At 39.5% G+C, this 26,912-nt stretch overlaps 7 protein-coding genes across 7 annotated transcripts; 2 read left to right on the forward strand and 5 right to left on the reverse strand.

Moving 5' to 3' along the window:
- Positions 1 to 5,744: 5,744 nt before the first annotated feature.
- On the forward strand, positions 5,745 to 8,956 carry BDW43DRAFT_318013 (cytochrome P450; the record flags this gene model as incomplete). Its single annotated transcript, XM_032048624.1, has 9 exons — positions 5,745 to 5,792; positions 5,865 to 5,913; positions 5,971 to 6,074; positions 6,129 to 6,373; positions 6,468 to 6,577; positions 7,204 to 7,230; positions 7,310 to 7,373; positions 7,463 to 8,412; positions 8,478 to 8,956. 9 exons carry the CDS (start codon positions 5,745 to 5,747, stop codon positions 8,954 to 8,956), a joined length of 2,076 nt encoding a protein of 691 aa, XP_031893846.1.
- Positions 8,957 to 9,053: 97 nt separating this feature from the next.
- Positions 9,054 to 9,460, forward strand: BDW43DRAFT_295135 (uncharacterized protein). The gene has a single exon (XM_032044031.1). It carries the CDS (start codon positions 9,107 to 9,109, stop codon positions 9,452 to 9,454), a length of 348 nt encoding a protein of 115 aa, XP_031893847.1. The 5' UTR covers positions 9,054 to 9,106; the 3' UTR covers positions 9,455 to 9,460.
- Positions 9,461 to 12,992: 3,532 nt separating this feature from the next.
- BDW43DRAFT_295138 (uncharacterized protein) lies at positions 12,993 to 14,035 on the reverse strand. The gene has a single exon (XM_032044032.1). It carries the CDS (start codon positions 13,568 to 13,570, stop codon positions 13,415 to 13,417), a length of 156 nt encoding a protein of 51 aa, XP_031893848.1. The 5' UTR covers positions 13,571 to 14,035; the 3' UTR covers positions 12,993 to 13,414.
- Positions 13,772 to 14,488, reverse strand: BDW43DRAFT_22839 (uncharacterized protein). The gene has a single exon (XM_032039496.1). It carries the CDS (start codon positions 14,195 to 14,197, stop codon positions 13,817 to 13,819), a length of 381 nt encoding a protein of 126 aa, XP_031893849.1. The 5' UTR covers positions 14,198 to 14,488; the 3' UTR covers positions 13,772 to 13,816.
- Positions 14,308 to 16,292, reverse strand: BDW43DRAFT_22821 (general substrate transporter). Its single transcript, XM_032039491.1, has one exon. It carries the CDS (start codon positions 16,120 to 16,122, stop codon positions 14,419 to 14,421), a length of 1,704 nt encoding a protein of 567 aa, XP_031893850.1. The 5' UTR covers positions 16,123 to 16,292; the 3' UTR covers positions 14,308 to 14,418.
- A 3,283-nt stretch (positions 16,293 to 19,575) lies between these two features.
- On the reverse strand, positions 19,576 to 19,996 carry BDW43DRAFT_317229 (uncharacterized protein; the record flags this gene model as incomplete). Its single annotated transcript, XM_032048489.1, has 3 exons — positions 19,576 to 19,688; positions 19,740 to 19,770; positions 19,823 to 19,996. 3 exons carry the CDS (start codon positions 19,994 to 19,996, stop codon positions 19,576 to 19,578), a joined length of 318 nt encoding a protein of 105 aa, XP_031893851.1.
- Positions 19,997 to 20,023: 27 nt separating this feature from the next.
- Positions 20,024 to 20,350, reverse strand: BDW43DRAFT_317230 (uncharacterized protein; the record flags this gene model as incomplete). Its single annotated transcript, XM_032048490.1, has 3 exons — positions 20,024 to 20,033; positions 20,097 to 20,239; positions 20,288 to 20,350. The coding sequence occupies 3 exons, from the start codon at positions 20,348 to 20,350 to the stop codon at positions 20,024 to 20,026; spliced, it is 216 nt and encodes a 71-aa protein (XP_031893852.1).
- Between the last annotated feature and the right edge of the window lie 6,562 nt (positions 20,351 to 26,912).

A 26,912-nucleotide genomic window follows, 5' to 3' on the forward strand; every position in this document is an offset into this window, starting at 1 on the left:
GACTAATTTAATAACTAAATTTAATTTAACTATTTATTCTTCTATAACTACTAAAATTACTATCTCTATAATAATAATAGCTGTTTCTTATACTGCTCCAACTCTATATATATCTGGTATAACTAATAATATAATATAAATAACTGGTTATATTAGCCCTATACTTTCTTAATAGTCTATCTAAAAAACTGTACTACCTACTAAATATCCTTATTATCAGCTCTATAGCTAGCTAACTACTATTACTATAATAGTTATACCTGCTTAGCCCACAGTCTATACAATATCATAGCTACTATAGATAATAATATATTCTGGTATATATAATCTCTCCCGCTACTCTACTATCTCTGGTATATAGACTGGAACATATAATACCAAAAACATACACTGAACTCAGTAAACTGGATTCTAATCTTATAGATATTCTATATCTATTCTTTAATAATAGTACTCTAGAATCCCTAACAAAATATTAACTTATACTCCTGCTGTTTCCAGCCAGCTATAATATATATATAATATTATCACTACTACTAAGAGATATTGGCTTTAATCTACTTCTTATTTAATTACTATACAGTATCCTGTATATACTATTAGATATCTACTGCTGCCTGCTACTATATCTAGATCTGCTGCTGTTACTGTTCAGCCACTACAATACATGGGACCTGGGATATAAATAATATATAACTGGTATTACTGGCAGGACTGGCCTTACGGGTCTTATAGGCCGGATATATAGGATATACTAGACTATAATCTACTGGATAGGCTAGGCTAACAGGGGGCCCTATATCTATCTTAACAGATAGAGACTATAAATCTATAGGAATTGGGCTGCTTAGAATAGACAGATTCTAATCAGGATAATCAGGATAATATCTATTATACAGTAACTTTATAGGATTCTTATTCTAGCACTGGTATTATTTATATCTCTCTACAGAGCCATCTAAATACTGGTCTAATATATATTAATAATATCCTATCCTAGATATAATATCTATATATTCTGTCACTAACTTAGTATCCTGGGAATTTTTATTAAATCTCTAGTATAGACTCTCTAGCTAGATAATAATTGCCTTACTGATATAGTTATTCTAGCCAGCATGCCTACTTTCCTGTGTATAATCTAATAATAACTGGGGGCTCCTGATATAAATAATATACCAGATATCCAGAATATTAATATCTATATCTAATACACTGATAGTAGTAATTATCTGGATAGTACTCTATATAAATTATTATAATATTAATAGCTTATCAATCTACTGGCTATAATATATCTTATACTATAATACCTGGATAATCTTGACTATCTAGTAAATTATATTAGTATAAATAATTATCTTATTCTAGGATATCTATATAATTTACTACTAAATAAATATAATTATAGTCTTAGCTATAAACTACTTAGAACTGCTGTAGACCCTGGATAGCTACTATATCTAGTATACCATGTTAGAATAACTTATATAGGCCTGGAATATGCTAATCTAGTTACAGGTATACTCCATCCGCTGCAATAATATAGTCTCTAATATAGAAAATAATATAGTAGTCAATAACACTATCTATATATAGATATAATTTAATTATTCTAACTGCTATAATTCAGGCTGGAAATCCTGCTGGTTATTTAATATTATATGGTATTTATTGATCATAATCCGGTCTAACTGCCGGGTCTGCTATAATCAGTTAATAAACATGTAGAAATTGTCTGTAACCGCGGACTCAGATATAACCAACATAATTATGGCTTTATCAGGCAGTTAACAGCTCTCCTATACCATACATGATATGCCTAACACCTGGTATTATCTTATTATATCACTGCATAATGTGAGTAATAGCACTACCATAATGATTATCCTGCTGGGCTCTATAAATACAGGCAACATAAATAATATACTCTTGTCTCCCCTAGTAGGCATCACTGCCATCACTGGGCTCTCACTATCCTGGATAGTCTATAACACTGGGGCCTGCATCTCCCGGAACTGGATAGTCTTCTGCCCTGTTATCTGCTGCAATATGGCTGTTATATCCATAGTATTCAACTGGTACTGCTGTATAATCCAGCCCTGGTCAGTCTTATCCTCCCACAGGGACTGCTTCTATTTACCGGCTGCCTTAACAGAGGCCCTGTCTATAGTAAATCCCAAAAATCAATGCTAATCTGTACTGAATAACTGAAATATAGCCCAGTGCTGGGCAGTAGTCCCGGGATGCTTTATAATATTCTGTATATATATTAACTCTACTGTGTAGGGAAAATATATAGCCTGCTTATCCACAATAGTCTTTATCCATTAGTCCTTGTCTATATTATACTTAGGCAGAATCTTAGGGACTTTTTTCTCTTATATATTACTGGGAAATACACTGCTGGACTATATTTACTGCCAGCTAATCCTGATAATAATCTTCTAGTATATCTGGATATTGACTATATACTGTAACTATATCTTGGTCTTGTACTTTAATATCTTGTGGAACTGTTTGGATATCTATGCCCAGTATATGCCGGGATCAGGGCCTTAAATAAATACAGATATTAATACTGGGACTTTAGATATTAATACTGGCAGAGAAACTAATATTAATACTGGAATTACTGATATTGATACTAGAGATTCAGATATTACTGCTGGTAGGGATACTGATATTAATACTAGAGATTTAGTTATTAATACTAACAGGGAGACAGATAACAGTATAGATAGAGATATAGATAATATTAGATAATAATACCATATCTCTAATTACTGGATAAATAGTAATATTAATTATAAATATTATATAATCAGCTTACTGACTTTCTATAGCATATATTAACTGATAACCTTAATATTATTACTGGTATAAAATCTCTTATAATATACTGATACTAATATAACTATACTATTCTTAATAAATATATTATACTGCTAGTTAGTCTCTGTATTGATATACTGTAAGCTTAATAACTCCAGGATCCAGCTAGGCTGCCTGCCCATAATATATATAAGCATAGCCAATTTCTTCCTGAATCAGGCTATCTACTATAAATACTGCATGACTAACTGCAGCTGGAACTGTATAGACTGGCAGCAGTAAATAAAATGTGCCTGCATGTCAGGCTTAGCCCAGACCTGCTCCATGATCCACTGTGGGCCCTCTACCAGCTATTAGATATATTAATCCTGCAAAAAGCTCTATCCCACAGTACTCTATATAGGATTATTGTATAACATGTACCACAGAATAGTAGAGGTCTTATTAAATATTAATTCCCGGCATAATATCTGCTGGATGACCCTAGTTAATCCATATATAAATCCCTGGAAATTGCCTATAGTAAACTGGATATATTTATATAACAATCAGTCCAGTTATATCTATATTACATATCCAGGGATTGTGGTATTATAATAGATATACAATCTATATATCTACTAATCCTACAATATCTCTATCAGTATATATATACTGCAGACTATTAACTGGCTAACTATTTATATTATCTGCTCCTGGAATGTCTTGCGGGATAGATTCTGGCTTTACTGGATCCAGGATATAGAATCTCTATACTGTATAGATAATATTAATAGGGATAATAGAGATTTATATTTATTCTTTATTCTATTATTATATACAGAATTAGCCTTAATATTATCTATAGCTATAGCACTGTGTAATATCTATTTAGTACAATTCTATAGCTTCTGCCATATCTCAATAATTGCCAGTATATCAGGATCCAGCTATAATACCTTCTGGATAATTATAAACCAGGCAATCTTAATTATCTAGGATAAAATTAGCAGATAGCTCTTGGGATCCTGCTAGCTAAACTTCTCTTAGCCCAGTATAGCTATAGTATATACCAGTATACTCTTATACTTCTAGATATAGTATATCTGGTTTATTAGCTTAATATAAAACTCTAAATATATCTACTCTATATTACTTATTATTTACTGCTTATATTCAGGATTATCCTTCCCGGAATCTCTCTTCTATTTCTCTTTCTCAGTAAGGAAACCTGCAGTAGCTATTTACTATAGCTGCTGCTATTTCTTCTGCTATTATAGTATTATACTATATAGTGGACTCTTCTCTATATACAGTATCTGGATACAGATAATAAATACCAATATTTACTGCTATAGCTAGATATACTTGGCCATACTGTCTATATCTATATATACTAGCAATAAATAATATAGGATCTGGCTCTTCTCAGACTACACTGCTTTAATCTAGATAGCTTGTCTGGTATACTACATGGTCTACTGGCTCTTATATACTATATCTTCTATGGCTGCCTATATCTGCTATATGTCCTGCTCCACAGGATTATCTATATTAGGTAACAGGGTAGCTACCATGGCATGTAATATCTTGAAATTGCTGGAGATAGTGAACTCCTGTAAATACTGGGTCTATCTAGTCACCTGTAACCATAAGTTGGCATCACAGATCTCTCCAGTTCTAGTTAAACTGGTCTAGATCTTCATTATCTTCTATACTGCAGTTATCTACTGGATCACCTGGTCTATCTGCTTTATATATACAGGAATATACAGTTCTTCCTTATGGCCTCTATATATATAGATATAATAGGATCCTTTACAGGACAGGAATATCTACTAGTATATTATAATAATATATAACTGCTATAGCTCTATTTTCTAGGATTATTACTGCTTATATATTATTTAGTTCTCTCAGATATGCTAGGACTATCTATAGACTGTCTGCTAGTAATTATATATACTCTTTAAGCTCTGTCTAATATACTGATAGCCGGAATAATTATAGTAATATAATAACCTATCTAGATATATAGATAGTTTAGGAAATACCTGATTAATCTGATAGAGAATTTTAATATTCTTTATATATAGGATAATATTCTTCTACTACTAGATTATATACTGGATCTAGACCGCCTCAGCATGTTTCTTACTGTAGACTGTACTTTTGATATAGTATATAATCTTATTAGACTATATACCATACTGATATGTTTTATAAATAATTATAGATAATCTATTCAGCTTCTGAAATATTAGGTATTCTATAGACAATATTAATATAGATCCTGTATAGAAAATAGATAATAGAAAATAAAATAGAAAGTCAATAGAATTAAAAATAAGTAATATAAAATATATATCTTAATACAGGATATTATTACCCCTGATTTAATATAGAATACAGTTAACTGATTATCTTTAAATACAGAATCTGAAACAATAGACGCCATTACAGGTATAATATAAAATAGAAATAATAATACTGGATTTACTGTATTAACTAGTAAATCAATACTATATTATATCTATTATTCTCTTGCTGGATAAATCTAGTCTGGAATAAAAATATAACCTGGATAGGTTCTACTGGAGCTACTGATATTACTGGACATGATTATAGATAATTAACAGAAATCTACAGCCAGTTAGGTCTTACCCTAATAAACTTTAAATAGAATACTATAGACCACTTTAATCCATTACTACTACTGTAAACCATAGGATTTTGATCTAAAAATTTGCTAACTATAAATTTCAGTAGTGATCTCTAATCTATATTAATTTCAACCAGATCAGCCTTATGATTGAGTTAGCATCATACTTAAAGTGCTTCAATCCATGATACTTGATCGGGAAAAAACCCTAACCCGCTCCGCCAATCTGCGGCCGCCGTCAGCTCCACTTCACTCCATACTTCTATGAATGCCGACCCCTTGTGGACTAGGGTTGCCGCAGTTGCGGTATAATTATGTATGCTGTGCTCTTCATTAAAAGATGATGTTGGGGTTGCGTGGCATGTTCGTAGCTAACTAGTGGTTGCAGCCTACAGAGAAGCATCGACCGGGGAATAGCACGCAGAGATTCAGACCCGGTATGTTTACCACAGATTCAGCAAGTCTACGAGAGAAGATACTGACAGAAAGAGCAGGCCCAGCACCGGTCCACAAACTCGGCCACTTTGGGCTCTGCGTGACCGATTTCGCACGCACGTACGAGTTCTTTACGACCAGGTTCAACTTCAAAGCCAGCGATGTACGCCCCCCTCCAATATTTGCACAGCCTTACACAACATACTGATATTCGCAGCTCGTCCACACCAAAGAGGGCAAAAACATCACGGTATTCCTCCATCTGGACCGTGGTCGAGAACTAGTTGACCACCACTCGTTCTTCTTCTTTGAGGGTCCCAAATGGCATGTTCATCACTCGTCCTTTGAAACTCACGACTTTGATACCCAGTTGCTGGGACATCATTGGTTGCGGGAGAAGGGGTATAAAAACTGCTGGGGGGTTGGTAGGCATATCATGGGGAGTCAGATATTTGATTATTGGTACATGCCCCTTCTTGCTTTTCTTTTGCTCCGGCTCCGCGGTGTTGAGTCGAAATGGGTTTCGTTGCTTTGTCTGACTTGGTACCTTTTCCAGGTTCGATCCGTCGGGGTTCGTTGTCGAGCATTACGTCGACGGGGACTTGGTGGATGAGACGCATCCGGTGAATCGGTCTCTGGCTTCACCGGATAATCTCCATGTCTGGGGTAAATTTTCCATTCAAAGAAGTGATGGCAGATTTCGATTCTTGCTGACGAATCTTATAGGTCCTGATCTTCCGGAGGGATTCCTGGAGTAGAGAGTGGAGCTTAGCTAGCTTATACGTATTGATTTTTGTGATTTCTACTATTAACACGCAAACCGCAAACAATGGTATTCTATATGATTCTTAGATGACACCTGAGTGAATATCTCTTTTCTGTAGAATCTAGCAACTGCATGTCCAGATGTTCTCGTTTGATGCCAAATGATACGCCGAGGACCTGAATTGAATTGCACCGAAGTTGCTCCAGATGCTCCGACGGTAACGTTATACCAAACCTTGGAAGAGGCCCCCACACGGCGGACCCTTCACCCGGGGAAACTATCCGGGGCGTCTGGGGCCAGTGTGCACTTTCCGGAGGAACTGCGGATATATATCCACTCCTACTTATACACAATCCCAGTTCTGCCCCTACGTCCATGAACACATAGGCTCAGTATTGATTTATTCTACATTTCAGACCACATATTTCCTACGCTAGGCTACATTCACGCACACTGAACATGCAGTTTCTTTCAATTGTTCTTGCTATTGCTCTCCTCAGGGTTTTGTTGGTGATGCTCACAAAAGGCCGCAGGGAAAAAGGGCTTCCGCCAAGTATGACACGTCCTCACGGCAGTACCATGTTCTGGCGCTTCAGTGATAGGGACTGATAGGTCGTAATTTCCATAAATAGGACCGCCCACATTACCTGTCCTAGGAAACCTGCATCAGATCCCGACAAAGGGAGCTTACCTCAAGTAAGTATCAATATTCTCCCTAATCCTTCAAGGGCCCCTAAAAAAAAAGAAAGAGAGAGACATAATATGACTAAAACACTCAATTCCAGATTCACCGAATGGGCCCGCACATACGGAGGAATCTACTCGCTGAAACTCGGCACAGGCACTGCAATCGTACTGACGGACCGCGCACTCGTCAAGGAACTCATCGACCGCAGGAGCTCGAAATACAGCAACCGCCCGACCTCCTTCGTGGCACACACCATCACAGGCGGCAGCCACCTCCTCGCGATGCAATACAGTCCACTGTGGCGCACAATGCGCAAAGCCGTCCACCAGTACTTCATGGAGTCCATGGTCGAAAAATCACACATCCGCGTGCAGAATGCGGAAGCGGTCCAGATGCTACGAGATTTCTGCCTCCGGCCCGACCAGCATATGCTGCATCCGAAGCGGTTTAGTAATAGCATTATTATGAGTTTGGTCTATGGCATCCGTACCCCCTCTGTCGAGACGATACATATGAGTCGGCTGTATGAGATGATGGAGTCCTGGAGTAAGGTTATGGAGCCCGGGAATACGCCACCTGTGGATATCTACGGGTTCTTGCACTATATCCCCCAAACGTTATTTGGGAATTGGAGGTCGAGGGCGCAGGAGGTTAGTGCGGAGATGAACAAGTTGTATGCCGAGTATTTGGATATCGTGCTTGAGCGGAGGAAGAGAGTAGGTAGCGTCGGCAGCTGTCTGGATACCGCGCTCGACCAGAATGACAAGATCGGTCTCACGCGGCATCAGCTTTATTTCCTCGGTGGAGTGCTGATGGAGGGCGGGTCCGATACATCCAGCTCGATCATTCTCGCGTTCATCCATGCGATGACAAAGTGGGCGGAGGTGCTGAAAAAGGCACAGGCCGAGATTGATGCCGTCGTCGGCGAGCAGAGGACGCCCGTGTGGGCGGACTACGACAAACTGCCCTATGTCGTTGCCACGGTCAAGGAGGCGATGCGATGGCGGCCTGCGGTGCCCTTGGCTTTTCCGCATGCTGCCGCTGAAGGTGTGTAACAGATCTACTTTGTTTTTATCTGTCTAACTTCGAGGAAGTACTAACTTTTTACCTAGATGACTGGATCAACGGCTACTTCATCCCAAAGGGCACAACGATGATAGTTAACGGCTGGGGCCTGCACCACGACAGCACACGCTTCGCGAACCCGGATGTCTTTGACCCAGACCACTACAAAGGCGTGACATCGCTCGCCTCTGAGCTCGCCGGGTCCTCCGACCCCAATGCTCGCGATCACTACGGCTACGGCACAGGCCGACGTATCTGCCCGGGGATCCACGTTGCAGAGCGGAACCTATTCCTCGCGATATCAAAGATCATTTGGGCTTTTGATATCGAGGCCGGAACTGATGAAGAAGGAAACGCCGTTGAGCCGGACTTTAACCCAGAGACTGGATACAGTGAAGGGTTTTTGGTGTGTGCGAAGGATTTCAAGTGTACCATTCGGCCGAGGTCAGAGGTGAGGAGGGGGACTATTATGAAGGAGTTTAGTGAAGCACAGGAGCAGGTTTTCGCGGGGTATGAGTGTCCTTGATGTGATGATATCTAATCTATCTTACCTATATAAGGAATGTGTCATTTCCAGGGTAGATTAACGCGACCTGACATGATATGTGCAATATTGTGTGATACTTCGCCCCATCCCCACTCATAGTAAGTATCCAATAGGCGTGACGTGAGAGGTATGGCTATTTGTCTTCTCTTTCCTTCACCTCTCCTATATATAATCTGCCTCCTCTTCGATATTCTTTTTTTACCTCATCCGCTTCGGAACACGCAAAGCCCAATCCATCCCCACCGCAGCAACAACATTAAACACACAAAACGCCCACATAAGCCCGAAATCACGCCACCGGTTCCCGAAATGCATGCTCATACCTTCCAGGAATGCATCGGAGGTAGCCGTCCCGCAGAAACTGCAGCTGCTGCTGTTGTAGGTGACAAGATACCCGCCCTTCTCGATGATGTACGGCGCCATGTATTCCGCACATGTGATGTTGCTTGGCGCTTCATTAGGGTTACATTAGGCTAATGTAACCCTAATGTAAACCCTAATGATGTTGCTTGGCGCTTCGAAGTAGACGAATTCATTCGCCGTGCAGGTGACAGGCGCACCCGCGAGGGCCGTACCAAGGAAGCTTTCGATCACGTAGGTAAATGGGTTCACGCGGTACATGAAGATCCAGAAGCCCGGGAGGTCGGAGGGTCCGGCGAGGACGCTAGAGAAGCCGAAGAAGACCCAGAGGCGCAGGCCGTCCGCACGGCGTTGCGGTAGAGGCCCAGCGGGAAATATCAGAAGCGGAAGGAGATAGGCCCATTAGCTAAGATGTACCAGAGCTTAGGGTTAGCTATAGTGTAGAGAGCAAGTATGGGGTGGTGACTCACCAAATTCCACGCCAACTCAACGATGACATTCGCCGCGAGAAAAAAGGCCCACGAGTAGGCTTTGGCAGGACGCTCTCGCGCCTCGTAGAGAGTGCGTTGGGAGACGAACATGGGTAGGATTTGCTCGACGACTTAGCTGAAGATGAATAGGAAGATGTATGTTGCGAGCATTTTGTTGAAAAGGCCGCGTTGCGAGATGTCTTGGTTGACCCGGGAGAGACCGATGAATAAGGCCTTATATGTGTTGCTGTTAGCAGAATTTTTAGAGACTGAATCTCAGTACAAGGAATTGGCCTTAAGAACTATTAGTAATATAGTTAATATATTATATTTTCTGGCTGCTAGATAATAGATATTGGCTCAGAGTATGGCTATAAGGAGGGCAGAAGGATTTCTTAATATTATAGACTATAGTCTATCTTACAGTATACTAGATATATGGTGTTAGTTTAAGCTCTATCTACTATAATAGTGGAATAGTTAGCTATTAGTTAAATAATAAATATATATTCGCCTCTGGAGCTAAGTTCCTACTGGTAAGCTGACAAAGAACTGCAATATTAGTCTCTTGAATATATATATATTTACTTTTAGGAACTCAAAATCTACTTATAAGTTGGCTGAGGATATTATTTATACTAAATAGGCAATTACTACTATTAAATAACTATTCAGGTATTCTGTATGGCTTGCTAAGTTATTATAAGAGTCCTACTATGAAGATCGAGCCTTCAGTTCTGTATAACAACAAAAACAACAGCAGCAACAGCAATAATAATAGACGGGTCTATTACTATTTTGGGTGCTCCTTTCAACCTTAAATTATTATATTGGAATCAGACTTATCTGCTAATATACTCCAAATAAATGCTATATTTCACTTTTTTAGAAAGCATAAATAAAGAGATAATTATAGACCAACTGTATATTACACTGCACCACACTATATGTCACGGTTAAACCTTAGGCTTAAGGCAGGATGACAAGTTGCGATACTATATATACCGCGCCTGGGAGATCAACTCCGATCGGAGTTGATCATAGTGGATCTTTTTACCTAGTGGAAAGATCTAATGTATTGAATTACTAATCCCAGGAGTAATCCTTTACACTATATAGTGAGTGCCCTTTCTTGCAGGATCTGTTATATCTAACTTAGAAGAAGAAGGCAATTATCCTTAACTGCGGATTATATCACTAAATAGACATGCTTATCTTAATATAAAAGATCTCTATAATCAGATCTCCTATACTGATCTTACTAAGATAAACTTTTCTCAGAATCTATTTAATACTGACCAGCTCTATTCTTTACCATAAGTTATCTATATCTAGCAAGATCCTGTCAAGGTCTACTATTTTTATATTAACTTTATTTAAGATAGTATTATTCTTATAATGTAGATTTTGTACACTGTTATTGATAGCACCAGAGTAACTAAGTATATAAAGATCTTTATTAATAATCTTTATAAAGCCTATACAAGCGAAATCAGACATTCTTTATAAATAACCAATAAGAAATAGATCTCAGATTGGACTGCCTTAGTCTCAGGCAAGGCCAGAATAGGTGCCATAGAGAACTATCTTGCTTTTATAGCTTCTGTATTCGCTCACGGCAATATCACAGGGATAGAATAGACTTATAGAACCTTTTATATTAGTTATAATACTCTAGTAGAGCTAAAGAAGGCTGCTTCTCCTGCATTCCCTTATAATACCAAGGGCTGGATCTCTACTAGTAATATAATTACTGCACTGATCTGGTAAAGTATTTTGGTTGCTCAGTATCATGCAGGAGCCCTTCCCGTTGATACTGTTACCAAATTTACCCAATCAATTGACTGCCGTAAGGTACTTAAGCTACCTAATCTGTACTTGGGAAATATATTCTACATTATATAGAGTGATATGCCATTTGATACACTCAGGGATCCGCAGACCGGTCTCTGTACCGCTGCCTATATTCTGTGTGCGGACATGAAAGCCGTGACAGCCGACAGGATTCGAGATCTGGTTACCTTTATAGAGAGAATCAGTCTAGAGAGCCACACCCGCCTGAGCTTCCAAGAAGATTTGGCCTTGTCTACTATCATATATACCAGCCATTTCAAGTTCAATATCCACGAAATAAACTTTGGTCCGGCTTTTGGTGACGGTCGTGTCAAGGCCTTTCGCCATCCGGCACGAGGCACGATAATAGGATCAGTGATCGTGATGCCAATATGTTCAGATGGTTCTTGTGAATTCATGATTACAGAGAGCCGATACTCTGAGACATCTCGAAATGGATGATTTGTGGACTCCTTATACAGGTAAGCAAAACAGTTTGAAGGTTTTCGGTCGTACGGCCCTAAGTTGGACCGGGAGCTCGATTGTGTCTACGTCAAGGCAAGTCAGAGCCAAGTGAGAGCTGTCATCATCGCCAGCACAAACAACAATGTCTTCTGCGCTGGAGCGGATCTTAAGGAGCGGAGCAACATGAGCGGTAATGAGACTATGGAATTCTTAACAGAGCTCCGCCGCGTCTTCTCCAAGCTGGCATCGCTGCCCATCCTATCGATTGCTTGCGTATCCGGCTTGGCGCTCGGCGGCGGTTTGGAACTTGCCCTCTGCTGCCATCTCCTATCTGCTATCTCCATTGCCTGCTTTGCTACCAGCATCTGGGCTATCTTGACCAGTGTAGACAGATATGTTGTATAGTAGTTTGGGTCCTGAAAGTTAGAATATTCAGGATTAATGCCTAGAATAGCAAGAAATCCTATAAGTATGCTTTTGAAAAGATCACCCTTGAGGGAATGATTAAGCAGGGCAATGGAGAGAGCCAGACAGGCCTGATCTAGTTAATATTCAAGAACCTTGGTCTTTTGCCACGCCTCAGGGTTATTATCAGTTGGCTGGCTCAGAAGCTATGTACTATACTCCTCTATCTGGTCCAGCGCTGCCAGCTGAGTGGTGGTAAGCTGATAGTGTAGGATAATCTGCTGGTCTAGACGGGTACTATGGTAGGTGAAGCAGATCAGCCGCTGTCACATCTGCCGGTATTGTTGATAGGTGGACAGGCGGGGATAGATCTGAATCGGATAGTTCTACATACCGGGCCGGCGGAAGAACGTGTTGATCTGGATCTGATCAAATTTATTGGTCCGGTGGCTGGAGATAGTATTATAGGCATGGTGAATTAGCCGCTCTACGCTCTGGACAAAGAGCACCAGCAGTGATTCCTGAAGGCTACCAGGTATAGATCCCAGCAAGGCCACGGAGGCAAGATTATAGCCCTGCAGGTACTCCGGCTAACAGATTAATTCTATCTATAGAGATACTTTACTTAGATATTTCTCCATGGGAATATACTGTTTCTATACTGTCTAGGCAAGCTAATCTTGCTTATATTCCTGATTAATCTAGCTCTAGATAAACTTAGCCTTACTTATCTGGGCAGTATTCTTGGCTCGCTCAGCCTGAACTGCAGGCATGATAGAGAAGAATTAGCTACCTGCACCTGCAATATAAAATTACTGGTAACTAACATGCTCAGTAGTTACCGCTAGATTAGGTTTTTTATAGTAGCTGCGGCGACCCTGTAGTCGCTGAGCATCGGGATGGATCAACCGATATGCTTCCGGATAGTATGGAAGTACCGACCGATATAGGGACAGAGAGGACAACGCAATCCAGAATAGACCGGGAGATATGGGAGGCTATCGGGTGGGGAAAACCGACTGGGCTCTTTATGGGGCTCAATCCACAGTTTCTTAAGCATCTCAGTGAGAGCCGCATGGCGAAGCTCCGCGATTTTGGCTCAGAGATGCTGTCGATGATGGGTGCGGAGATGCCGGTCCAGATACCATGGAGTGACCGCATAATGGCAGCTGGTACAGACAAAAGAAGTACCATATCAGAGATTCATGTAAAATGAAAGAAAAGAAAGAAAGAAAAGAGAGAAAAGAGCACATAGACGCGTCTCTTGTGATAGAGGTTATCTGAAGAAAAAGTAAATATATATGTACTACTGTACCATCGTAACGACTACAACGACACGACTACTACGTGGAAATAGGAGAGCAGGTAGGATAGAGAATAGAATAGGATAGAACAAAAGAAAAAGGGAATAGATTAGAAAGGGGGGGGGCCCTGTGGACACACGCACATGAGACAGGCAGGAGCACGCACGCGGCGGTAAAATACGGGAATGAATGATGATGATGGAATCGGTCCCCCCCCCCCCACACATGGCTAAGATAAGATAAGATAAAGAATTGGACGCATCAGCGGGCGAGAAAATGAGATGAGGGCTGGGTACAGGGCGCACTAGGGAACAAGGTGTTTTGACCAAAAGCGTTTTGGACCCTCTCTTTTTGCTTGATTTTTGATATTCCACCAATCTCATGATCAAACTTGGCTTCTGACCGGAATCAATTTTTCTAATATGTAGCCTCAATCTGGTTTATTCCCGGCTACAAGGGTGCTCTAGGTAACTTTAGAAATAAACCATCATTCAATAATAGGTATTCAAACAGGTGTGAATTGGTTCACACTGTTCCGCTACATTCTTGAGAAGCTTTATCGCTCTTTATACCATGGACATTGGTCCGGTGAAAAGAACAAGTCTCAGGGGTTGTAGGTGTTGATCTGCTCCGGCTGTCGCATCCCGCCCAGCATCCACCGCCAGTGCTTGACCAGATTGCTCGTGTTCAGTGCAACCAGCTTACTCGTCGGCATCAAAAACAACTCGTCAATCTCCTCCAGCGTCTTGTCTTTCGTCTCGGGCATGCAGAACAACTGGTAAACGAAGCCTAGCGCGGCTAGCCCGCCGAAGAAACCGATCGTCAGGCCGGTGTAGGTCATGGCCTTCTGCATCCCCTCGAAGTTGTATGTCACGATGAATGACCACAAATAAAGGAATACAGAGCAAATTGCCATTCCTTGGCTGCGGGTGTTGAAATCAAAGCTCTCCGCTGGAACCACCCAGGTCAGGCACGAATACGCCCCGAAGAACGACATGTACAGCACCAGGCCGGAGAAAAACAACCCCAAGGCAGTTGCTCTGTGCTCATTGAAGTAGTCAACACCACTGTTTGTATATAGATAGCCGACACCGACCAGCACCAGGCCGACGATAAACATGAGGATATTTTGTGCCCACACGCGTCGGCCGAACTTGTCCATCGTGAACACGGCAGGAATTGTTCCCAAGAACAGCGCGCCGCCCCCCACCATCGACATCAGCACTGACTCGCGGTCGTCGAAATTCATCTTGGCCATCAAGTTCGACATGTTGTACATGATCGCATTGATACCCGTCATCTGTCCGAAAAAGATCATCGCTGTGGCGTAGACAAGCGCACGTCGGTTGCGCGGATGCCTGACCACTTCCAGGTACCTGTGGTACCATGGCTCGCCTGCGGACTGGTCGACATCCTGTTTGACCGCCACTTCCATCGCGATGTACTCGTCCAGGCTCTTCGGGTCGGCCATATCGCGCAGCGACTTCCACACCTGCCATGCGCGCCCGGACTTGCCCTTGGATGCCAGCCAACGCGGTGATTCCGGCAGGAAGCACATACCGACCAGCAGGATCGTTGAAAACAAGAGGGATGAGCCGAGCATCCAGCGCCAGCTGCCTGACTTTACGTCGAAAAATACACCGCCCGCAGCGTATCCGATGATCTCTCCGAATGCGATCATCAGCTGGTACACCGACACCAGGTTACCGCGCACCGCTGGCGGCACACACTCCGAGATATAGATACCGACACAGCCGCCTTCGATTCCGATACCGATGCCGAGGATGAATCGGCCTGCGAACAACATTGCCACACTGCGGGAACCCGCACAAAGTCCTCCCCCTAGTGTGTACCACAAACACGAGATGATAATAGAGTTGCGGCGTCCAAAGTAGTAATTCAGCGGCGTCATGAGGAGGGCACCAGCCATTGCGCCTAGTGGCATCAGGGAAGAAATCAGGGAAATGTCGGTCGCCAGTTTCGGGTCGTCCAGGCTCGCCCACTCGCCCGATGCGATGAAGTGCTTGCGGATACCAGGCAGCGCGCCAGAGATCACTGACTGATCTAATCCACTCAGCATGCCGCTAAACGCTGCGAACACACCCAAGGTGACAACTAGCATGCGGGGACTCTTCATTTGCACTGGTATCTGCGCGAACGCCACCCGGTCATACAGTGATTCATTGTCAAGATACTGGTGGCTCTGCAGGTCGCGTGCCTCGATCTCGTGCTGACGCTCCTCGGGCGTAAGTTCGTCGATGAACTCTTTGCCCACGGCGTCGGGCTTTTCAACATAGTCGTCGCCCATTTTGTGTCAAAGCAACCATATAAGAAAGCTTGCGTGAGATCAGAAAGGGAAAAACCAGGAAGGGTGGGACCCCAATGTCTTCTATATAAGGGCTGTTTGGCCAAAAATTTTGCGGGATATTGTTTTCCTCTAATTCCCCGACCTCCATGCCCCAGACCCCCACAAGACCCCATAAAACCCCAAGTCCCCGCCAATGAGATTTTTTCCTTTGATTTGCCTTGTTTCCCCCCTCGAACGTTTGTTGCATGTGTATCTAGTGTATATCATTGTGGCGTTGTGTAGGTTTCAACCTAGTAATATACATACAAGGAATGCTGCGTATCATGCCAGCACTTGATGGTTGCCCAGCATCTACATGGGACGATCGAAATGCGTTTGACATCTACATACAGTACCCCAACTGAGACCGAGGGGGTTTTCTTTCAGAGCGAGAGCGGAAGGTCTCGGGGTTTAAGCCAGTTGAAGTAGGGGTCAGAAAATACAGACCTAAGCCTTTTGTTGGACCGGGAAACCACGGCCCAGAATGCCTAACTCGATCGAGTAGTTGATGAGCGACAAAGTTTCCGAATCCACTTAGCAAGAAACCTTCCCCCCACTCCATCCCCGAAGACGTTGGTCAGACAAACGGAACCGTATGGAACTGGCACAGGCAAAGTTTTCTCATACCTAATTGCCGAGCCGTACGGCTCCGTTAGACCGGGACTTAGCTGGGGTCGCCGACAATTTTTCTCCGAAGACTTCCCGACAATAAACACGAATCCGGGGAAATCGAAGCTGAGAGCGGCTGAGACGGAGCATGAACCAATTCTTTACCAATATCGACTTAACCACGTATTGAGGCCAGGTACTTCAATATCTCCATAGGGCCAGAACATGATCGTGTGGAAGAGCAAGATGCTAAAGTATTGACATAGCTTCTGCATCTAACCAGTGTATTCCCTTTACATATGGCCAAGTACACCACTTCGCAGATGATATTCCACTACGTCTAAGCTGCGGCACAGTATTGTCAGACAAACCAGACTTCAATATTTTGACTTTCGGGAAGAATTAGAAATATACAAGGTGGCAACGTAATACAAACGTCGATACATAGTCTTGCCGACAATATTCCGAGCCACATGCTAGGAGAAGCGGCTTGCCTGACACCTGTTGCGGATCGGAAACTTATCCGATGTTGGTCACAGAGAATGCAGTGCCACCATCATCCATCACTGGCAAGGTTCGTCCATGCTCATCCTGTATATTACGCAAAAAAGTAAAAACCCCTCCGAGTCAAGGTTGCCTGTAGCGAGGCAATTCCCACTTTATAAGAATTAGACTTGCTTATATTAAATCCCTCAAGAGTTGTGCTTAGTGAGTATGTTAGCTTTTCTGTGCACCGTCGGGAATCCTGCTACATCTGTCAGGATGTCGGGGATAGTCATAACTAGGTTGTATGTGAGAAATTATGGCGTGGCAGAACACTTCCTTCCCTAGTTCCGAGTGTTGATGTTATGAGGCATGGCCACAAATGGGCCCGATCCTTCGGACCAAAACCGAACTCATACAATCTCCAGGGATCGGTGGATCTGAATAGCCAAACCCCATATGGGTTTACCCATGGGGTTCCGAGTACACAGGTCATGTGCCCCTTGCCAGAAGCCACGCGCCCGCCCCACAGGACTTGGCGGACTCAACGAGGCGTCTAACCTTTTAAATACTGTTATCTATACAATGAAATTCTTTTCATTTCTTCTTTCCTCATATGTCTGTCTCCCAACAATTTTGTACGAGAAAAACAGCTTCAAAATAAGGAAAAAGAAGAGCAGGTACGAGAGAAACAAATTCAAAAAGAGGAAAAAGAACTAGAGCCCTTGGAAAGGTGGAGAAGGTTATGAAATATAAATTATGAATTATTGTAAGCAGTTAATAAATAGTTAAGCAGTACTAAATAAATGGTTTATAAATGCTTAAAACTTGTAGCTTATGGTAGTGGGTATAGAATACGTCATGTATTGAAAAGCTTAGAAGCCTCGTAATATTAACCATGAGCGGTATTGGCCATGTGCACCGCTAGGTATATCACATGACCAGTTTCGGGGCGCCCGACCTTTTGAACGAGGGCTGCTGACCTGTAACCTGTGGGGGTTCCTTACCGAAACCCATTTCTGGATTTCTTTTTTAACCAGGCCATGCCTCATGTATCTATTAGTTCCTCGTCTTCAATTATACATTGTTACATGTGTTTACCTTTGGATTACCGTGACTCATTACTTGATTATAATTTGACAACACTTACGAATAGACCAATACTCCGGTATAGATCTATTCGGCGCTCTCCCTGGCACCGTTCCTCGAATCGAAAGGACCAAGTCTGCAGTAAGGCCTGTGAGGCAACAGTACGGTTGAGAGACAGATCGTCGACATTGGACACTTGAGGAGTATTAAGGCCTGTATACCCTGAACCCTTCTAACCTAACAGTGATGCAGTGCGTAACTATTGAGACGGATTTTTGATGGGGTCGCTCGCGTGACCATGGTTCATATTTTTAACATGGATCCCGGTTACTCTTGACCACTTCTCGGAACTTCCTAAAATTAAAATTTCGGGCATCAAATTCAATAACAAAAATTAACATGAATTGACTATCTACCATACATAGGATATTTAGTATATGTATGCCCTTGGGTTCCACACCCAGAGCACGTCACAACACGCCGAATTAGGGGCATTGTGATGACCTGTACGTCACGTGGTTGGGCAGGCCTACGTGGTAATACATGTTGCGCATCCTGTCCGGTTCCGCTCCGTCCGCCGCTATGCGTGTCGCGTATCATGACATGGCCCCATCCGCTATCTGCCCCTCTGATTGGTCCATCAGGCCGTCTCTGCTCCTGTTATTCCCTAGTGCGCGGTCAACCGAGCCCTAGCCCACGGACGTGCGGTACCTATACCCTAGGTACTCGGTGCACTGCACCCTCAGTGGGTATCTGGGCCTGCTGATTGGCTCAATTTTCGTGTTCCCGCGTGCTCCCGTCCCGCAGGGTGCGTAGCAATTCAAACCACATACTTTCTCTCCCTAATAACAAGAAGATTTGTTGGTTTCCTTCTCCCCTATTCAAGATCAATCACTGGAGTCTGATAGTCTATATATAGAGTCCTCATCAAGCGTTCATACATGAACAAGTTATGCGTAGCTGTCATTTTCTGATTAAGAACCAATTGTAATTGCATAAGATCCGGGCCCGACTACCTTTGCCTCGTGAATGGCAAAGAAGTGACCAGGACATGCTTGGATACCGTGTCCAAATACCAGATGATCTGCCCCAAGAGTGACTGCCTGGTACCTCTACACATTGCCAGGTTGTAGCCGCATTTTGTAGTAACTGTTCTGCGATCTGCAATTTTCTTTCATATATGCAGATTAGGAGATCTCACCGGAGGCCATTGAATTCATCTGAGTTCCCCAGTTAGAACTTTTGAAAATGAATACTATGGATGTCGATGCCGCAAATGGTGCCCTTGGGCAAGATATCGCCTGTTGCGATCATCAACGGCTTCGCCACCTTCCGGATAATGCTGACTGAGAGTGGTAGTCAACACAATTTTGATAGTGAATTGAGAAAAGCCTTACCTAATATAAATTTGTTAAAGCGCTGGGCCTCCTGAATAAAAGAGTCAATCTTTGCTAGCTTTGCGATTGTACTCCGGTTGCACACACAGATTACAGAGAATGTGGAACACGGTGACTGCGGTGGTGAAAAGAGCTGCATGACCAGTGCCAATCTGTGCATTTACCTGGTAGTCAAGAGAGCGTCCTTTACCATCTGGAGATCCGTCAATTACCAGCTGGATCAGGTCTGGAGGGGGCTTGAACTTTGGGTCCTTCATGGCTTCCAGTCGTTCATCAAGAATAGGTCAGAGGAGACTATGTTTGAGTATCTCGTTAGCAATACACATTGTGCAAAAATCTCCTACACCTGGAACTGACTCCTTAGCCTTTGCCCTATGCTTTCTTATAGCACGCAGCTGTGGCATTCTCCATGCCACCAATGCCTGAAGCAATGCGGGGTATTTCCACAGCTCAGGAACGGCACTGAAAGCTCCGCCAGTGCAATCCTTGATAGCTTGGATCTATAGATCTTTAGCACAAGAATAGAGAGTATCAAATATAAGACTCACCCAATCTGGATCCTGGGATAGCCGATCGCCAACAAACACGCGCTGAGAGATTTTAATGATCATTTTGATGATTCATGGAAACAATACCATCTCCATCTATTCTAATAACTGAGAGATTAGCCGTGGTCCTTCAATACCAAGACAGGATTTTAGAACAACAGACCCTCACAGAGCCCAATTTCTTCCAGAACGGCAGTCAATGCCCTGTCTTGCACTATCTCTTAGACTTGGTTGAGAAGATGTCCAACACCTTGACAAATCAGAGTTGCAGTCGCCTTCTCATGGGCAGTGACCCCGGTGAAATCGCCAACAAAAAAGTCATGCGGCCCTTGTTGACTAAGAGCCGGCTCGGGATTGTCTCTGATGTCCTTCAGGTATTGGCTTGGAAGAATAACAATCTCGTTTGGAAAGTGCTTGATCTTATAAGGTCGGTCGGGATACTTTGCATCATGATCAGCAATCTTTCCTGGTTTTACAGACTCGAAAGTGGCATACCAAGGCCGGTCCGCGCAGCAGAACCTCCTGATGTGTCTCCCCAGATCTCATTTTAACTAATGGTGCCTCAAATTTGGGGGTTTGAAAGTGATTCAAAAAGGAGTTTGGCAGAAAATGAGAGGGCCGCTTCACATAGGTCTTCTTAAAATCCTGGTAGAGCAAGAATATCCCTCCCAGCATGATGGAAGAGAACAACGCAAGCAGAGGATGCTTAGCAGCCTCATGTGCCAAATGAATGATCGAGTCAAATACTATTGCCTGTGACGGCTCAGGCCAGTGTAGATAAATTGATCTTATTGGGTAGCTCTAATACGAGAGAATTGCTTGAAGAAGAGAATATCCCACGAGCGAAGCTCTGAGATATTGTCTATCTTGAATATAAACAGAACAAACAAGAATCATGCACTACTTACTGATATTCACTATAAACTCAGCAGCCTGTATAGTGACTGCGCTGTCACATTACCCCCCCTTTAGAAATGGCTGTCCTCAGCTATTCTGACTTGTCCAGCCTTGTGGTCTGTTATTATCTAGATAATCCTCTAAGAAAGTATCATGCTCTACAGCTGTTAACTATTCTTATAATCTTAATAGAGGCCCAGACTGCTCGGGGTATTGCTAGTAGAAATCCTATAACTATTAGAAAGAGTTTTTGAAATTGCTCGCTGGGTACCAGTTCAAATCCTTATTGTGACTGGTCTATTTAACACGGTAATATAGCTTGTTCTATATCTTCTTAACTGTGAGAACTTTCTCTACCTTCTATTCCACCTGTCTATTAACTTTAATTGGCAATGCCTTATTCTGTAACTGTCCCGGTAACAGGTCTTTGTCCGCCTTTCTGAGCTTATCCAGTAAAAAGACAGGATAGATCTTAATAGAGCTCAGTAAGTCAAGCTTATATATATTATCCACCTTACTGATAATACAGAATTTCCCTGCTGTTTATTAATCTAATTTCTTATTGGGATGCCCTGTATTCCAATGCTTTGTTATAATATATATCCAGTCCCTAACTTCAAAATTAATCTCTCTGCAGTAATAATCTGCCTGCTTCTTCTGGGATCCTTAAGCCCTAATAATATATTGCTTTACCCAGTTCTACACTTCTTCTAGCCGGCGCCCCCACCGGCAAGCTTCTTAGAAGTCAGGATTCTTTAGTATTACAGGGTCTGCAGGGAGTTGCTAATCAAAGAACACTTATAGTTCATAACTGCAATTCACTGTAAAAGAGAATAGACCTGTAGATTTGCTTCTTAATACAGCAGCAGTATGGTCTAGAAGTAATAGTAAGTCAGACTAGTTATTCTAATAGTGATTCATAAATAGTTAGAGACACTAAGTAATATATTGATTAATAATTTTAGTCTAGTTATCTATCTGTAGATATTTACTTGTAGACAGTTTTAGTTTTGTCCCTAGGTGTTAGGCGCACCTTACAGCGCCTGCGGGTGATATAGTAGCACGTGCGGGTCACGTGCTACCCGCTGCGGTAAAATCTTTACCGCACCCCAATGGCTTCAGAAACCAGTGATCAACCTCTGTGTATGGTAGTAGATCGTCCAATAGAAACCCAGTCCTCTGCTCCTGCCACCTGCAGCGCTGTAGCACACTATTCCCCTACTACCTGCAGCTCTCAGAGCTGTAATTAACAATTTTGATCACTCTCTTAGGTTCCCTTATCCCTGAATAGCCTGCTATGGCACTGCAGACACACAGGGCAGTAGCTCCTGCGGGAGACACTGGATTGAATACCCAAAGCCCCAGGGAACCGCATAATCTAATAATCTCAGAATCAATCCCTATAACAATAGCCGCAGCTATAATATCATAACCCTATAGAAACATAACTGCACAAGCAGGGTCAGGAAGTACCTCTCTATTAACAATAAGAATCCCAAGTCCTGCCCTAGAGAAAGAAATACAGTTTATAGAGCAAGAATATTAGCAGATTTAACTAGAGCTGTAAAAGTAGGAACTTAACTGCTTAATTAAGCAAGAAAAGCAAAAGCTATAAGAAGTAATTAAATATATAGAGATAGAACTATTATATTCTAAACCAGAATTAAATAAAGTAAACAGAAATAATATAATATAAGTCTAGAAAGTATAGATATCTTTTCTTTACAGGTCTTCTAGCTAACTAGTAATAAGTGGAGAATACTATAGAAAGAATATAAAAGAATATACTATATTTATAGCCTGTATAAAGAATTACTTTACTATTAATTAATACTATTTTATAAATAATATAATAAAGATTATAGATAGTATCTTCTATCTATCAGTAAATCTTATATACCTGTAGAATTAATATACTAATAAACAGGAATATAACTTTACTTAAGATAAATTCTGTAACTTTCTTCTACAGTAGTTAAATAACTCTGTTAATTTATAGTAGAATATAAACCAGAAATATTATAATATAAAATAATAATTCTACTAAACTATACAGGAATTCACTGTATTTATTATATAATAGAAAATATAACTTCCGGAATCTTATACTAAACTATAATAAAAGAATTATTTTTAGATATAAGTTCTAGAAAAGCTATAACAAGAATTACTAAAATATCTAAATAAGTTTAATAAATATAAAAACTTTATAATATATCTCTAAACTATTAAGGACAGTCTACTATATTATAGGATAAATCAAGAAAAACAGTATACTAACTAATATATATTAATACTATTATTCCTGTAACAGGATTGAAATCTTGGAAGAAGATTATTATTTAATAGAACTTTATTACTAAATCTGAACTATAATTTACAGGAATAGAAGTCTAATATAGATAATAAAATAAGCTATAGAAATAATAAGAGTAGCTTACTAGATAAATATTATTATTATAGATATTTTAGACACTAGAATAGAGATTACTATATAGCTAGATCTGAACTAATAATAACTGTAGCTAATATACTAAAAAACTAGATATCTAAGACTATAATATAGCTACAGTTCTAGAGATTAAAATTAATTAAAAACTAAATAACTTAATAAATATATAGATAAAGCTGTATATACTAGTAGACTAGAAAGAAACTAAAGTATTAATTAATAGTAAAGTCTAAGCAGTTCTGATAAACCAGATATAGATAAAAGAAAACCTATCTATAGTATAGAAAGTATCTAGAAAGATTATAGCACTAGATAGATATAAGATTCCCTTATATAGCAGATACCGGGTTACTATAGATATAGAGGATTACCAGAATATCAGGCAGAAGATAATTTTTACTGTAGATATAGTAGATATAAAGAACTATAATATTATTCTTAGCTATCTATAGCTTTAGAAAGTAAATTCCTTAATTAACTAGTAAGTCTATAATTTTATCTATAGAGATAGCTGCAGCAGTAATCCTATATTAATAGTTTTAAGTATAGAGATAATCTAAGTAGTAGAGAAAGATCTCTTTATCTATATAGTCTATATAAATATCTATAAAGATAAGATTAAGATATAGACTACTAGTATAGTAGCAGTAACCAAAAAAGTAGAGCTAGAGATACTAAAGAAGTACCTAGAATTTTAGGAAATCTTCTCTAAAAAAGAAGCAGGAAAACTATTCCTATATATAGAATATAATTATATAATTAAATTAATTCCTGAAAAATAGCTACTATACCAGCTAATTTACTCTCTCTCTAAAAAAAAGCTTAAAGTACTCTAAGAATATATTATTACTATACTTAAAAAAGAATAGATAAAACTCTTAAAAAGCCTAGTAGGAATATCTATTATATTTATACTAAAGAAAGATAGTAGCCTGTAGCTATATATAGATTACTGTAGATTAAATAAAATTATAATTAAAAACTGCTATCTACTACTGCTAGTTAATAAAATAATAAATTATCTAGTAGAAGCAATAATTTATACTAAGTTAAATCTATAAGATATATATTATTATATTTATATTAAGGCAGGAGATAAGTAGAAAACTACTTTCTATATTTATTATAGCTATTTTAAATATTAGATAATATTTTTTGGCCTAGCTAATATATCTGTAATATTTTAAGTATATATTAATAAGGCTCTTAGTAACCTACTTAATATATACTATATAGTTTATCTAGATAATATCCTTATCTATTTAATATCAGAAGCTTAGCATATATAATATATACAGGCAGTCCTGGAATAACTATAGTAGTATTAGTTATATACTAAACTGAGTAAGTGCAAGTTCTATACTATATATATAAGTTATCTAGGATTTATTATTATACTATAGGATATTGAAATGGAGTCTGAGCAGATAAAAACTATAGACTTATAGTCCAAGCCTACTATAGTACAGGAGATTCTAATATTTACCAGCTTTATAAATTTCTATTACAGATTTATTAAGGAATACTTATGCATAGTACTATCTCTGACAGATCTTATAAGAGATTTAGAAAATAGAAAAAAAGCTAAAAATAAGCTATATAAGTCTATAGAAGATAAAAAAAGTCTCTATTAGTAAAAGTATAATTTTCTAGATAAGAAAATTAAGCTTTCACTAAAGATAAGAGAAGTATTTAAGAAATTAAAAGAAGTCTTTAAGAAAATGCCAGTTCTTAAGTATTTTAATTCTATATTATAAATTATATTAGAAATAGATATATCTGATTTTACTATAAGTATAATAATCTCTTAATTATATAGTAATAGAGCATGGCATCCTATTACTTTCTATTCTAGAAAAATAATAGATACAGAATATAGATATAGAGTATATAATAAGGAGCTCCTTGTAATTATTAAGATATTTAAAATATAGCAGTACTATCTAGAAGAAAGTAGATATTCTATTACTGTTAAATTTAACTATACTAATCTCAGCAGCTTCATGCAGCCATTATTAAAGTAGCTAAATAAATATCAGACTTATTATATAAAGCTATTCAGTATATTTAATTTTAAAATAAAATATTATCTAGAGAATAAAAATCCTGTAGATATATCTAGTTAAAGACCTGACTATATATTTACTAAAGAAGAAATTAATCTATAGTTAATACTGCCAACTCTACAGGCAAAGCTATAGCAGGTAATAAAGAAGACTATAAATTAAGAAGATATATCTAATAAAAAAAGTCCTGTATCCTAAGTAGAATAGATAAAAAGATACTAAAGTAAAAGAGAAAATACTTAAAAGTAATAAATTCCTGCAGGAAATTAAAATATATCTATAGATAAGAATTATACTACTAGTATTACTAGTATTCTAGATTACTAGATATTATAGATTATAGTTATTAAAGTAATTAGATCTGAATTAGTATACTCTAACCCTATAGAATTAATAATAGAGCTTATTTACTGTATCTAATAGAAGAATATAAAAATAAAGAATCAATACCTATATATATAGTAAGAGAGTCAGGAAAAGTAAGATAATTTATTCTAGAGAATAAATAAAGATAAACTTCTTAGATATAAAAGTATAGTTTATATATCTAAAATTAAAGTAATAATTCAAGAAATTATAAGAATAAACCATAATCTACTATAGGGAAATTACACTAGCTTTAACTGTACCTATAATATTATTAGATATAAGTATTATTAGTATAATATATATACTAATATAAAAGAATATATAAAAATATATAATATCTGTTAATATATTAAAGTATATAGATATATATCTTATAGAAAATTAGCTCTGCTTCTAATCTCTATAAGACTAGAAGATATTATAATTATAGATTTTATTACAGGATTATTTTCTAGTAAGTAGTAGAGAAAGATCTATAATATATTATTAGTTATAGTAGATATACTGACTAAATATACTATCTATATTCTATATAGTAAAGATATTAATATACTATATCTTATAGAGTTAATATACACTATAATAGTCTCTATATTTAGAAATCTATAATATCTAGTAACTAACAGAGATACAGTATTTACTAGTTACTACTGGATAGTACTATATAACTATTTAGAAATAAAGTAGAAACTATCTACCGCTTTTTATTTATAGATAAATAGATAAACTAAGTATCAGAACTAAATTAGACTTGTTAGGCCCAGCCCACAAAACCCGGCCCAACCCGGCCCAACCCGCCAAGTAATGGGCTGGGTTTGTGTATATGAAAGTCCATACCGGG

This window comes from Aspergillus alliaceus (assembly GCF_009176365.1).
Source record: "Aspergillus alliaceus strain CBS 536.65 unplaced genomic scaffold BDW43scaffold_105, whole genome shotgun sequence".
Classification (NCBI taxonomy): Eukaryota; Fungi; Ascomycota; class Eurotiomycetes; order Eurotiales; family Aspergillaceae; genus Aspergillus; species Aspergillus alliaceus.

What these genes read in the sequence shown, in the direction of transcription:
- BDW43DRAFT_295135 (XM_032044031.1), top strand. Translation starts at nt 9,107, where the DNA reads ATGGCTATTTGTCTTCTCTTTCCTTCACCTCTCCTATATATAATCTGC.
- BDW43DRAFT_295138 (XM_032044032.1), bottom strand. Translation starts at nt 13,570, where the DNA reads ATGCTTAAGAAACTGTGGATTGAGCCCCATAAAGAGCCCAGTCGGTTT.
- BDW43DRAFT_22839 (XM_032039496.1), bottom strand. Translation starts at nt 14,197, where the DNA reads ATGAGATTGGTGGAATATCAAAAATCAAGCAAAAAGAGAGGGTCCAAA.
- BDW43DRAFT_22821 (XM_032039491.1), bottom strand. Translation starts at nt 16,122, where the DNA reads ATGGGCGACGACTATGTTGAAAAGCCCGACGCCGTGGGCAAAGAGTTC.